Source organism: Aquarana catesbeiana, linkage group LG03, assembly GCF_042186555.1.
Source record: "Aquarana catesbeiana isolate 2022-GZ linkage group LG03, ASM4218655v1, whole genome shotgun sequence".
NCBI classification, from domain to species: domain Eukaryota; kingdom Metazoa; phylum Chordata; class Amphibia; order Anura; family Ranidae; genus Aquarana; species Aquarana catesbeiana.
The window spans coordinates 108,480,279-108,495,545 of NC_133326.1; the positions used below are offsets into that span (position 1 = coordinate 108,480,279).

At 43.0% G+C, this 15,267-nt stretch overlaps 2 protein-coding genes across 3 annotated transcripts in view; one reads left to right on the top strand and one right to left on the bottom strand.

Annotated features, from left to right (window-relative positions):
- Positions 1-15,267, bottom strand: part of LOC141131547 (long-chain fatty acid transport protein 2-like) — a 352,210-nt gene that overhangs the window by 115,672 nt on the left and 221,271 nt on the right. The gene's annotated exons all lie outside the window — the stretch shown is intronic.
- HYKK (hydroxylysine kinase) overlaps positions 1-15,267 on the top strand; it is a 32,419-nt gene that overhangs the window by 8,001 nt on the left and 9,151 nt on the right. Inside the window, exons 2-3 of the mRNA XM_073618932.1 lie at positions 556-903; positions 8,584-8,726. Coding sequence (XP_073475033.1) covers positions 567-903; positions 8,584-8,726 — 480 coding nt within the window. The 5' untranslated portion in view covers positions 556-566. The remainder of the gene's footprint in view (positions 1-555; positions 904-8,583; positions 8,727-15,267) is intronic.

Genomic DNA, 15,267 nt, shown 5'->3' on the forward strand with positions numbered 1-15,267 from the left:
CTCAAAAGAAATTAAACCCCCAATATATCCCCCCCCCCAGAAATCAGAATGAAATCTGTAAATACATTTGCAATGATTAAGAATCTCAAACCCCCAGGATTCACCTGGAACCTATGGTGCATGGATTTACTAAAACTTGAGAGTACAAAATCTGGGGCAGCTCTGCATACCAACCAATCAGCTTGTAGTTTTTGTTATATTTACCAAAGCTTAATTGATCAAGCTAAAGTTAGAAGCTGATTGGCTACCATGCACTGCTGCACCAGATGTTGCACTCAACAGTTTTAGTAAATTAACCCCATAGGCATACATAGAGTGCTCATAACAGCTTGTGTTCACTCCAACTGCCCTATTCGATATTGGTTAGTAAGTGGTTTTAAGGTAGACACCATAGTTACTTTATTAATTTCTACTTTGTTAGTGGTTAGCCAGCATTTGGAATGCTTTCCGATTGCTTTATAAAAAGTTTACCAACCTCTAACCAAACATCAAAAACATTTTTGTGCTTTCCATATTTTTGATGCGCAACAAAGGATATTTTTTCTTGCTTTTCAGGAGGCTGAAAGATGAATTCTGAGTCGGAAAATGCACTTATTGCTACTAAGCCAGCACTGAGTGAATCTCAAGCTATTACCTTGGTGGAGAACTTATATGACCTACAAGTAATTAAAGTGAAGCCCCTGCCAAGTTATGATGACCAAAATTTTTATATCCAGACCACAAGTGATGTAACAGATGCTGGAAATGAATTTATCTTGAAGATTATAAATGGTGAAAGTAGTAAAATCTCAGAACTCATTGAAGCACAAACCTATGTCATGAAATTCTTGCATGAGGAAGGTCTTCCTACCCAATATCCTATATTCACAAAAAGTGGCCATGTTATGTCCTTAGAAGCTATAGGTAAGACTAGTACAAATGTAATTTCAAACATCAGTCATCGAATTATGTGAATATCATATCAATTCTAGGACTCATACACCTGCAATCTAATTCTATATGTGAAACAAATAACATTTTTTATAGTTACAGAGTACTAGTTTATTTCACAGCAATTACATGGTTTATCTTATTTAAAAGGCTTTAAAAATTCTGCTTATATAAACTATTATACATCCTGTCAGTATTAGCTCCCCCCCTTCTTGATTGTTAGACCCCATAACAGTTATATCTGCTCTAGTTGTAGTTATTGACTTATTCAGCTCACCCACTAGAAGACAATGACTAAGACCCCTTTCACACTGGGGTGTTTTTCGGGCATTTTTCAGGCGCTTTAGCGTTAAAAAAAGCGCCTGTAAAGCGCCTGAAAGAAGCCTCATCTGCAATCCCAATGTGAAAGCCCGAGCCCTTTCACACTGCCAGCGCCCGAAAAATGCTGGTAAAGCGCTGCTTAAGACCCCTTTCACACTGGGGCATTTTTCGGGCGCTGGCAGTGTGAAAGGGCTCTAACCATTACATAAACCGAGGTTATTCAATAAACATTGCAAGAAAGAGAGTGAGATAACTCATAGCAACTAATAAGAATTTTTTTTCCTGAAGCTACACCTGTACAAGGTGTGTTTTGATTAGGTATGCTTTGCTGTGGCCCTACATTTTGTTGTTAACCAGAGAGGAGAGAAATTCTACTGTGATCAAGAGCTTTTGAACTGTATGTCGCAGAGGGAGACTGCCAGGAGGAGGAGAAAGAGCTGCATTTTCTCAGGCTGTACAGGATACAGCTTCCTCTTGCTGTGGGAGAGCCTGGAGAGTGTACATCATTGTCTAGTGTGCACCATCACTGCTGCATGTCGGCAGGGTGTGCGGGATCTGGAGTGCTGAGTTTGGGAGTGCTGACAGACAGTCACCTGGCTGCAGAGCTGAGAGCGGACTAATCACGGTGTGTAACCAGATGGTGAGCAGCAATATCACTGAGACTGGTGAGCTGCTGCTGATTATTTTTTTGTCTGCTGCTAGAGGAAGAGACTGATCCTTTGGGAACTGACCATACAGCCATCTAGAAGACTTATTGCTGCCTGCAGGCTACACTGAGACTATTCTCATGTGTGCCAACAATACAATTGCGCCCCAATGTTAGCTGGCTAAAGAGTTAGGACAAAACACTGTCCCTTTACAGCTGCAGAGACCTTCACCTATTGCGTATGCTAAGAGGTACCTCTCAGGAGACATTGCACTATATCCTAGACATTCTCCTAGAGTGCACTCTAAACTAGTTATACAGCAAGTCCCCTACTTACAAAGATGAGAGAGAATACATTTACAAGCTATCAGGATTTGAGCACAGGTATATCTTTTCTCTGTTGTAATGCAGGTCAGTGACCAGACCTGAACCTAGTAGCTCTCCCCCACCTTGTGTCTTTATGCCCCATGTTGGCATGATGTCCACTGTAGCATTTGCACTGGCCATAAGAGGTATTACTTTGATGCAATTGGCCAGCTTAAACATGTATTGCAATATGTGTGAACTAAAAATCCCTGTTGTTCATTGCATATTTTGCTAGAAAGGGTGTATAGCAGTGTGCAGAGGGTCCATCCAGAATTTGTAGTACTACTTAAGAATGAGTCCCATTCCAGGAGCTCGTTTGTAAGTCCAACTTGTTCATAAGTCCAACAAAGATGAGTGCTTGCAGACAATGGATGCAGGCGCTGATCAGTGTGTTCTGGTGGTGGGGGGGTGCGAGTCCCCCCTGTCAGAATACAATAGCACAGGAGGGGAGATCTGGGCACCAACATTGCCTCTGTTGGTACGGTGATCTGGGTGTACCCAGCTTTACGCGATTGGACATGCAAACATATGTTCGCCTCTTGGAAAGTTTGCAAGTTGAACGTTTGTATGTAGGGGACTTACTGTGGTATATTATTCACATTCACACAGTTGAAGGAAATAGTTCAGGAGTATGGGCCCCACCCCAAACTCACCAAAAGAAAAACGGCAAGTGGACTATTGCGGTACATGTACAGGAAATATAGCTAATAATACAAATAACTGGTAAAATTTCACAAAATTTATTCATACAAAAATATCAAAAGGACAACACAAAAACACATGTAATTAAAAAGGTTCAGATGACATGGAATTTCAACATGTTTTGCGGATTTACCGCCTCATCAGGACAAAACATCTGTAAATATAAATCAAAATACAAAGATAAATACCATATAGGGGATTTTTACACAATTTAGAAAATGGGGAAGGTGACATAAAGGAGTGGAGCTGCTTACCCGAGCCTCGAGGGGTATATGGCAGCGAGGTAGCCCGGCTGGGTCTCCCCCGGTGATTGGGAAGGGGATATAAACCACCGGCCAAGGTCTAGATAAGGTGATATAGGGATGAAAGATCATATAATCAATGCAAGTACCCATCATGGAAAGTAATGTGATAAGTGAACCAAAGGTGAAGGGAAGCTGAGGGGTGGGAACTCGTGTGGGGTGAAGGATGGGGGGAAGAAAGAGAACAGTCGGGGGGGGGAGGAAAGGGGGAAGAGGGGGAAGAAAGAAGAAGGGAGGGAAGGGAAAAGGGAGAGGGGGGAAGGAAGGGAAAGGAAAGGAAGGAGTGAATGTCAGCAGGGTGTGGAAAAAACTGGGGTGCAGGAGAAAATGTGGAAATGATCACCAGGGAAGGACAAAAAAAGGGGGATGGAGTAGGATATTCCCAAGGTTCTTGAAACAATCTCTGGTAATTCCAGAAGACCATCTACTGATGGTGATTTTTTAGATCCAACCTCTGTGGATCTGAAAAGACACCAACAAACAAAAATCGACACATTTGATCGGAGACCCTCCCTGGCACCCCCACCCAGCACTCTCACTCATCACAGCTGAATGTGATAAACTTGGCTTCATGTTCGCTTTCTTCTGACGAACACTTGGTCCTACAATTAGGCCTTGGATTCTGTCCTCTTGATCCTATACACACCACAGAAACTATCAACGACCTTTATCTTTTTGCACGCAACTTAACGTACAAGTTTCTATTTGACTCCAATCATCAGAATACAAACTTGGAACGTGAACTCACGGAGCGTACTAAATATTTCACAATGGAGGAATTTCGTGCTCTCCGCGACTTAATGTTACTTTATGATGAGAGCAATATAAACAACACATCACATTCACAAATTGAAGTGAATGAAGCTTCCCACGACACCACCATCACCTCCACTCCCTTGTCATCCACATCTTTAAAGGTCTCTAACAGATTCAAACCTAAATCCAAAAATTTCCCTGACTTGATGACCTGTCCAGCAATCTGGGCCTTTTAACACCAATCAATCAAAGATCTCAAAAGTAAGAACTGGCAGGATTTTACACCCAATTTGACCCACAGCCAACAACGAGCCCTTCGTCATTTACAAACATGTTGTGACATCGTCATCAAGCCATCGGATAAAGGTGGCAACATATTGATAATGTCACACACCCAATATCAAACTATGTGTTATCAAGTATTAAACAATCCTACTTAGTATCAACCCATCTCGTCTACCACCATTATGGGTTTTGTCAATGAATTCAGGGAACTCTGTATGGGTGCCTTCTGGCAGGACTTGATCGACAGAGAAACCCTTAACTACTTGGTACCTAAACACCCACGAACTCCAACCTTCTACACACTGCCCAAAATGCATAAAAGTCTCTTCCAACCTCCGGGAAGACCCATTGTCTCTGGCATTGGGTCGTTGACTGACAACGCCAGCAAGTTTGTAGACAGTTTTTTACTACCTCAGGTATTGGGTCTCCCATCACATATTTGTGATACCTCTGACCTTCTTAAGCACATTGAGGGTATCCAGGTCCCTTGCGACTCCCTCCTCGTGGCTATTGAAGTCGAGTCACTTTACTCGAGCATCCCCCACGAGAAGGGAGTCGCGATGGCCAGATCATTCTTGATGGAACAGGAACATACATCATGGCCTCTCAATAAATTTATCCTACGACTCCCAACTTTTATCCTTACACGTAATTTTTTTATTTTTGAGGACCAGCATTATTTGCAAATACAAGGGGTTGCAATGAGCACATCATGTGCCCCATCATATGCAAACTTGTTCCTTGGAGCCTGGGAGAGACCCATTTTTTCTGATGACCAGTTTTCACCGTTTGTAGAGTCAGTACTCTGCTGGTTCAGATTCGTAGATGATTTGTTTGTGGTCTGGACTGGCCCATTACCCTTGTTGAATCAATTTGTTGAAGCTATTAACATCAACAATATGAATCTGCTTTTCACGGTGACTTCGGACAATACACAGATCCCATTTCTGGATCTGTTGATTGTCAAAAATCCCGATGGAACACTAGGGACCAATCGCAAATCTACAGCAGGCAACACATTACTGCACGCCACAAGTGCCCATCCTAAAGCTCTTGTGCGCAGCATCCCATATGCGCAGTATCTGCATCTACGATGCAACTGTGCACGTGAAGAGGATTTCTATATTCAATCCGCTGCTTTACGTGAACGACTCCTTTTGAGGGGTTACTCCAAAACTAGTCTTAGAAGAGCCTTTAATAAGGCAGCTGGTCGTACCAGAACTTCCATGCTATACCCCTCCCCACGCAGCACTAACACTAATACAGTTAAAATTGTTACTCAATATTCTGCACACCATGAACAACTGAGGAATATTATCTCTAAACATTGGCACCTTCTTGCCGATCACCATGTTCTCAAACACCATGTACGTGATACACCAGAATTGGTGTTTTGCAGGGCCAAATCCCTTAGAGACCGCTTGGTGAGCAGACATTATAAACTCAACTCTGTTGACACTCCTCAACCTTTCGGCACCTTTCCATGTGGTCAGTGTTCTTCATGCCCATGGATACTTTCATGCACTTCTCTTAAGTTACCTAATGGAGAATTTTTTACTCCCCATACATTGGCCCAATGTGACACCACTGGGATGATTTACCTTATGCTTTGCACATTAGGGAGTTTAGACAGAGAGTCAACGATCATGTTTATTATTCAAGTAACGGCAAACTTACTACCGTTGGCCGCCATATTGGTCTATACCACAAATATAACTCCAAAGCTGTCGGGTTCCTTGCACTGGAAGTGGTACCAGCTGACGTGAGGGGAGGCGACCGAGACAAGATACTACTACAAAAAGAAGCCCTTTGGATAGAAAGGTTTAACGCCACTGTCCCTCCAGGCTTGAATTAAGTTAGCTCTTTTAAACTGTTCCTTTAACAGATCGGTCGTCACCTCCCCTCTATTTAATGTGCAGCTGTCACTTTGGGTCAATTAATCTCCTGCTAGTCACCTAGCTTGCTCTATCTATTATCCATGATTGTATCCCTAACCTGGGACCCTATGATTTGAGGACATTCAATCCTCTTTGCTTTCCCCATCCCCTTCTAATAATTTCTATGCTCAATTAACTATATTCATATTTCTCATATGATTTTTGTAAACGTTTTTGATGTGTTTATCTTATTTTCAATGCCTTTTGGACTTCTTGCCTTTGACTCTGAGTTGGTATTGCAGTTAACCCCCCCTGGCTCTGTCTATTTTCCCGGCGATTGGTAGGTTCCCTGGTGGTCAGGTGTAGGCTTTCCCTCTGGTACTGCCTCCCTGGCTGCTTGCACTCGCCTCACTGAGGACCTTTAGGTCCCACCCCCCTGTGCAGGCCTGTGTATGACCTTACCGTGCGCATTCCTCGCCAGGGTATAGCCTAGTGGCTTGGGGGATGCGCGCGCATCAGGTGCGCATCACCCCTGTTCCACTGGCCCCGAGGCCAGTGCGCAGGCGCGCAGTGGTACCTGCGTGTGCACACTGCGGGACCCTTGACTCCGTGACGATGTGGGACACCGACGTCGGCGCCTTTCCACGTCACGGGGTTGAAGGGGATTATACAGCAGTGTGATACCGCCACAGACCCCGGCCAACAGGAGACCCAGACGAGCCTGGAACACAGCATCACAGGTGAGCCCTACCTGCACCTACATTTATCTATGTCTGGCCACACTTATGATGGCGCTAGACCGCTATACCACAATTTACTTTCATTAGTTTATTGAATTGGTTACCAATGATGCCATAACTTCACCCTTTTTAGGTCTTGGACATCAATCTCCATGCCCCTACGTGTATACCCCTTTGGCTATACACCCTAATATATGTATGACCTAGGTAGATGTCAGTCCTTTCAGCCTTGCACTTTTATCACTTTTTGATTCACAGATCTTGATTTTTCATTGGTTCATGGACCTCACTCACTATTTGGTTTCCACATAGTTTCATAGTAATCATTAGTAATCATTAGCTATTTCACCTCCATTGCATATTGGTTTTGAGCTTTCATGGTCCATATCCTACTCCATCCCCCTTTTTTTGTCCTTCCCTGGTGATCATTTCCACCTTTTCTCCTGCACCCCAGTTTTTTCCACACCCCGCTGACATTCACTCCTTCCCCCCCCCCCCTTTTCCTTCCCTCCCTTCTTCTTTCTTCCCCCCTCTTCCCCCTTTCCTCTCCCTCCCCTGGCTGTTCTCTTTCTTCCCCCCATCCTTCACCCCACACGAGTTTCCACACCTTGGCATGTTCCCTTCACCTTTGGTTCACTTATCACATTATTTTCTATGATGGGTACTTGCATTGATTATATGATCTTTCATCCCTATATCACCTTATCTAGACCTTCGCCGGTGGTTTATATCACCTTCCCAATCGCCGGGGGAGACCCAGCTGGGCTACTTCACTGCCATATACCCCTCGAGGCTCGGGTAAGCAGCTCCACTACTTTATGTCACCTTCCCCATTTTCTAAATTGTGTAAAAATCCCCTATATAGTATTTATCTTTGTATTTTGATTTATATATACAGATGTTTTGTACTGATGAAGCGGTAAATCCGCGAAACATGTTGAAATTCCATGTCATCTGAACTTTTTTAATTACATGTGTTTTTGTGTTGTCCTTTTGATATTTTTGTATGAATACATTTTGTGAAATTTTACCAGTTATTTGTATTATTAGCTATATTTCCTGTACATGTACCGCAATAGTTGGGGCCCATACTCCTGAACTATTTCCTTCAATTAATTTGGACGATGGTACATTTCATTAAGATATACCCCGTTTATCTTGCATTGTGAGGCCACATATGTTCTACATTCACACAGTTAATGCTTACATGCACTGGTTATTGCTGACTATGCTGCTTTCCTAAATTAATCCCAGTCTAGTGGTATAGAACTCTATTCTAAGTTACCTTGGCTTAGTGAATATACTGTCTAGTGGATTGTGTCTGAACGTACATTCTGTGTGTTCATTTATACTCAAACCACCATTTACTCTAACAGGTTCCAATACACTGAGTTCATTTACCAGTAAACGGTTTTGTCTCTATTTCCTGGTGCAAATTCACAGCTGATATAAAAGGTATCTATACTTGTGTTCTTATAAGCACTTGCAGTAACTTTCATTCAACCAGGTGTGTCAATTTTTTCTTGGAGTCGAGGCAAAGAACAGAGAACTCACATTACCAAGTGGCTCCTGCACTACATTTATTTTCTAGATTGTTTTAAATGTTTGTCTGTGATTTTAGAAAACATAACTAACATACTTAATTCTTCTCCCCCCAGACTATGGCGACGTAGTACGGAATCATGCGGTGAGACTTCTGACATACCTTCCTGGAACACTAGCAGCTCAAATTACAGCAACTCCACAAATATTATATGACATCGGCAAAATGGCGGCCACTCTTGATGAGAAATTAGCAAAGGTGTATTATTCTATTAAATATACTTATTCCTTTGCTTTGTCTATTTTCACACAGTTAAAAAGGTTTTCATTTATCAAAATTTTAAAAGAAGATTTGTGTGTTACCCACAACTCCAAGATTCTTCCTAATTAATAAACTTGTACAGTAAAATTGACTGCTGGAATCAGACAGGTAAACAAGTGGCTGAAGAGCTGGTGTAGTAAGGAGAGGTTTGGGTTCCTGGAGGACTGGGCCGACTTCTCAGTCGATAACCGGTACTATAGAAGGGACGGACTGCACCTAAAATGAGGAGGGTGCAGATAAGCTAGGAATGAAGATGACCAAGAAGTTAGAGGGGTTTGTAAACTAGGCAATGGGGGGAGGGTCCAGAGGTAGAGATAGTCAGTGCGGAACATATTCCAGAGGGTAGTATTGGGGGCATTATTGGTAGGTTGACCAAAGCACATAAACCCAAGGTAAGTATAGTAGCAAGTCTTAGTTACAATCTCGGAACACTCAATAAGGATAATATGCGACCGGCCTAAACTACGTGTAATGTTCACCAATGCCAGGAGCATGGCGGACAAGATGGGTGAACTAGAGACACTGTTGTACGAGGAGGATTTGGATTTTGTGGGAATTTCAGAGAGCTGGTTCAACAGCTCTCATGATTGGCTGGCAAACATTCAAGGGTATACCCTTTATCGCAAGGATAGAGAGGGTAAAAAAAGGGGAGGTGTATGCCTATATATCAAGAATAATGTACAAGTGAATGAGAGAGATCACTAAGGGAGCTAGGGAGGATGGGGAATCCTTATGGGTAGAGATCCAAAAGGGATGAAGCTAAGGGGAAAATAATACTCGGAGTATGCTATAGGCCCCCTAACCTGAGGGAGGAAGGAGAGACAGATCCATCACAATTTGGATTAGCAGCAAGGATGGGAAGTGTTATCATAATGGGGGATTTTAACTATCCAGACATAGGCTGGGCTGAGGGAACCGCGCATTCATCTAAGGCTCACCAGTTCCTAAACATCTTGCAGGACAATTTTATGGGTCAGATGGTAGATGCACCAACTAGAAATAAAGCGTTACTGGATCTACTGATTACCAACAATACAGACCTGATCACGGATGTGGAAATACGGGGCAATTCAGGTAGCAGTGATCACAGGTCAATTGGCTTCAGTATAAAATCACACAAATAGGAAACATAAGGGGAATACAAAAACACTGAATTTCAAAAGAGCCAACTTCCCTAAACTATGAGCCTTGCTAGAAGGCATAAATTGGGATAAAACCTTAGGAACAAAGAACACGGAGGAGAGATGGGTTTGCTTTAAGAGCATATTAAATAAGGGCATTAGCCAATGCATCCCATTGGGTAATAAATTTATAAGAGCGAACAAAAGTCCTGGATGGCTTAATTCCAATGTAAAAATGCATATAAAAGCAAAGGAGAAGGCCTTCAAAAAATACAAGGTTGAGGGATCATCATCATCATTCAGACTTTATAAAGAATGCAACAAGAAATGTAAGGGTGCAATAAGGATGGCTAAGATAGAACATGAAAGACACATAGCGGAGGAGAGCAAAAAAATCCCAAGACATTCTTTAAGTATGTAAACAGTAAAAAAGGGATGACAGACCATATTGGCCCCATAAAGAATGAGGAAGGACATCTGGTTACAAAGTATGGGGAGATGGCGAAGGTATTGAATTTATTCTTCTCCTCAGTCTGCACAAGGGAATCGGGGGGCTTCAGTAACCAAAACTGCAGTGTTTATCCTCATGACACATCACAGGAAGCACCTCCATGGTTAACAGAGGACAGAATTAAAATTATGCTTGGGAAACTTAACATTAATAAATCACCGGGACCAGATGGCTTGCACCCGAGGGTACTTAGGGAACTCAGTCAAGTAATTGCCAGACCATTGTTCCTAATTTTTACTGACAGTCTACTGACTGGAATGGTACCAGCTGATTGGAGAAAAGCCAATGTAGCACCAATATTTAAAAAGGGCCCAAAATACATCCCTGGGAATTACAGACCAGTTAGTCTAACATCAATAGTATGTAAACTCTTGGAGGGGTTGATAATGGACTATATGCAAGATTTTAGTAATGAGAACGGTATCATTAGCAGTAATCAGCATGGATTCATGAAGAATCGTTCTTGCCAAACCAATCTATTAACCTTCTATGAGGAAGTGAGTTGCCATCTAGATAAAGGAAGGTCCATGGACGTGGTGTATCTGGATTTTGCAAAAGCATTTGACAGTTCCCCATAAACGTTTACTGAACAAAATAAGGTCTGTTGGCATGGACCATAGGGTGAGTACATGGATTGAAAACTGGCTACAAGGGCGAGTTCAGAGGGTGGTGATAAATGGGGAGTACTCGGAATGGTCAGGGGTGGGTAGTGGGGTCCCCCAGGGTTCTGTGCTGGGACCAATCCTATTTAATTTGTTCATAAACGACCTGGAGGATGGGATAAACAGTTCAATCCCTGTATTGGCGGACGATACTAAGCTAAGCAGGGCAATAACTTCTCCGCAGGATGTGGAAACCTTGCAAAAAGATCTGAGCAAATTAATGGGGTGGGCAACTACACGGCAAATGAGGTTCAATGTAGAAAAATGTAAAATAATGCATTTGGGTAGCGAAAATATGAATGCAATCTATACACTGGGGGGAGAACCTCTGGGGGAATCTAGGATGGAAAAGGACCTGGGGTCCTAGTAGATGATAGGCTCAGCAATGGCATGCAATGCCAGGCTTCTGCTAACAAAGCAAACAGAATATTGGCATGCATTATAAAGGGGATCAACTCCAGAGATAAAACGATAATTCTCCGGCTCTACAAGACTTTGGTCTGGCTGCACCTAGAGTATGCTGTCCAGTTCTGGGCACCGGTCCTTAGGAAGTATGTACTGGAAATGGAGCGAGTACAAAGAAGGGCAAAAAAGCTATTAAAGGGTCTGGAGGATATTAGTTATGAGGAAAGGTTGCGAGCACTGAACTTATTCTTTCTGGAGAAGAGACGCTTGAGAGGGGATATGATTTCAATATACAAATACCATACTGGTGACCCCACACTAGGGTTAAAACTTTTTCTCAGAAGGGAGTTTAACAAAACTCGTGGCCACTCATTAAAATTAGAAGAAAAGAGTTTTAACCTTAAACTACGTAGAGGGTTCTTTACTGTAAGAGCGGCAAGGAATTCCCTTCCACAGGCAGTGGTCTCAGCGGGGAGCATCGATAGTTTCAAGAAACTATTAGATAAGCACCTGAACGACTGCAGCATATAGGGATATACAATGTAATACTGACATATAATCACACACATGGGTTGGACTTGATGGACTCGTGTCTTTTTTCAACCTCACCTACTATCTAACTATGTGTTACTTTGTTATTCACACACTCCTCGCTCACTGATCTACTCAAGTGGCTGGGTCTATGCCATTTTGTACTTAGATCAGAGGAACCTTCTTACCCCAGAGGAACCCTTAAAATAACTTTTGGGTCTTAGGGAACCCTTACAAGAACCAATACATTGGGGGGGTCACCTTATATTGGTGGCCATTGGGAAGAATGCCCCCTTACAGACAGCTTAAAAGATCAGTAGTGCAATAGAGCTGGCTCTGCCAAGCTGCATTGGCCCTGGAACTATGCAGACACCATCAAACGGAGGGAAAATAAGCCACAGCTTAAAGAAGATCTTAAGTAAGTTTTAAAAAAAAATAAAAGTCAGCAGCTCCAAATACTGTAGCTGCTGACTTTTAGTAGAGATACTTACCAGTCCAGGGATCTAGTGCTGTCCTCACCCGGGCCGGTTCTTTGCCAGGCTTTAGGCCCCCAGCGCTGCCATGTTTACTGTGGAAAGTCGGCTGTGACTCCCTGTGGCTTCACAGACGGCTTCCCACTGCACATGAGCAAGCCGCACTATGCTCTGTGAATGGTCCTGCAGTCTCCTGGGACCTGTGATATGTCCCAGAAGGTTGTGGGCAGGGAGGGAGAGGGGAGAACCACAGGGATCACCTCAGCGATTCCAGCGGACATGAGATCAGGTACTTCGTAGAAATAGGTACTCACCCCCCCCACCCCCCCAAAAAAATGGCAAAAAGGGAAAAAGGAAGGGGAGGGGGACCAGCAGTACTTCCCTTTTAAAGGTGAAGTTGCACTTTAAAGAGCCATTTGCAATCTCTAGAGGAACCCTAAATTTCCAGAGATTTCTGGAGAATACTTGCCTTAGACACTATAGCCAAATCTGTATTGTACACTACCCTAAATCAAAAAGCAGTTGTAGAAGCTGTATTGTGATCACTTACTTTATAAAATAATAGAGTTGCATTTATCACAGAAGCTGTTTGGCCGTTTGGCAATGACTGGATTCTAATCAGAGCACATCTGTTCTATGCTTGTGCTAGAATTGCTGAGACACAAAGGAGTTAATTAACTAAAGGTAAATAGACTGTGCACTTTGCAAAGTGCAGTTGCACTCTGAACTTAGTAAATGCGGTAAAGCTTCACTTTGCAACAAATACCCAATCATATGCAAGGGAATAAAAACAGCATTTTTGCTTGCACATGATTGGATAATGGAAGTTAGTGGCGCTTTTGCTCATTTACTAAGCTCTGGAGAAAATGCACTATGCAAAGTGCACAGTCTATCTCCCTTTAGTAAATCAACCTATTCTTCTGGGTCAGTTACTTACTCTGTGGGGAAGCAATTATGAGACTAACTGTCCTTCGGTCTGGTATGGATTTTGAGGGGAAACCCCACATTAAAAAAAACAGCATGTGGTCCCCCAAAAATCCATACCAGACCCTTATCCGAGCAAGCAGGCCGGCAGGTCATAAAAAGGGGGGGGGGGTAAGTGAGCACTCCCCCTTTCTGGACCATACCAGGCCACATGCCCTCAACATGGGGGGGGGGTAAAAAAAAGAGAGAGAGTTTGTTCGGCGGGACTTTGAATGAGGCCAATCACTATATAGAGTAAGCATGTGGGATACACAACACATGGGGTTATTTATGAAAGGCAAATCCACTTTTCACTGCAAGTGCACTTGGAAGTGCAGTCGCTCTAAATCTAAGGGGTAGATCTGAAATGAGTGGAAGCTCTGCTGATTTTATCATCCAATCATGTGCAAGCTAAAATGCTGTTTTTTATTCTCCTTGCATGTCCCCTTCGGATCTACAGCGACTTTACTTTCAAGTGCACTTGCAGTGCAAAGTGGATTTTCCATTAGTAAATAACCCCCACAGTATTGCTTTTTTGGGTTCCAACAAAAAGGGGGGAGTTTTTTGGGGACTTTGAATGAGAGATGTATACCAAAGAGCAGTCTTGGCAAAGAACATTTTATTATACCTTGTGAAATCATGTTCAGCATACTGAATGACACAAAAAAAAAATGCATAAAACACTTGGTACTTGGCATATCATGGGTTAAAGACAAGTCCTGCACAACATGGGCCACTGGAAGGGCTGGATGATATTGGAAAATATTGAGTAAAACAATATAAGAGACATACAGTGGGGACGGAAAGTATTCAGACCCCCCTAAAATTTTTCACTCTTTGTTATATTGCAGCCATTTGCTAAAATCATCTAAGTTCATTTTTTTCCTCATTAATGTACACACAGCACCCCATATTGACAGAAAAACAGAATTGTTGACATTTTTGCAGATTTATTAAAAAAGAAAAACTGAAATATTACATGGTCCTAAGTATTCAGACCCTTTGCTCAGTATTTAGTAGAAGCACCCTTTTGATCTAATACAGCCATGAGTCTTTTTGGGAAAGATGCAGCAAGTTTTTCACACCTGGATTTGGGGATCCTCTGCCATTCCTCCTTGCAGATCCTCTCCAGTTCCGTCAGGTTGGATGGTAAACGTTGGTGGACAGCCATTTTTAGGTCTCTCCAGAGATGCTCAATTGGGTTTACGTCAGGGCTCTGGCTTGGCCATTCAAGAACAGTCACTGAGTTGTTGTGAAGCCACTCCTTCGTTATTTTAGCTGTGTGCTTAGGGTCATTGTCTTGTTGGAAGGTAAACCTTCAGCCCAGTCTGAGGTCCTGAGCACTCTGGAGAAGGTTTTCGTCCAGGATATCCCTGTACTTGGCTGCATTCATCTTTCCCTCGATTGCAACCAGTCGTCCTGTCCCTGCAGCTGAGAAACACCCCCACAGCATGATGCTGCCACCACCACGCTTCACTGTTGGGACATTATTGGACAGGTGATGAGCAGTGCCTGGTTTTCTCCACACATACCGCTTAGAATTAAGGCCAAAAAGTTCTATCTTGGTCTCATCAGACCAGAGAATCTTATTTCTCACCATCTTGGAGTCCTTCAGGTGTTTTTTAGCAAACTCCATGCGGGCTTTCATGTGTCTTGCACTGAAGAGAGGCTTCCATCGGGCCACTCTGCCATAAAGCCCCGACTGGTGGAAAGCTGCAGTGATGGTTGACTTTCTACAACTGTCTCACATCTCCCGACTGCATCTCTGGAGCTCAGCCACAGTAATCTTTGGGTTCTTCTTTACCTCTCTCA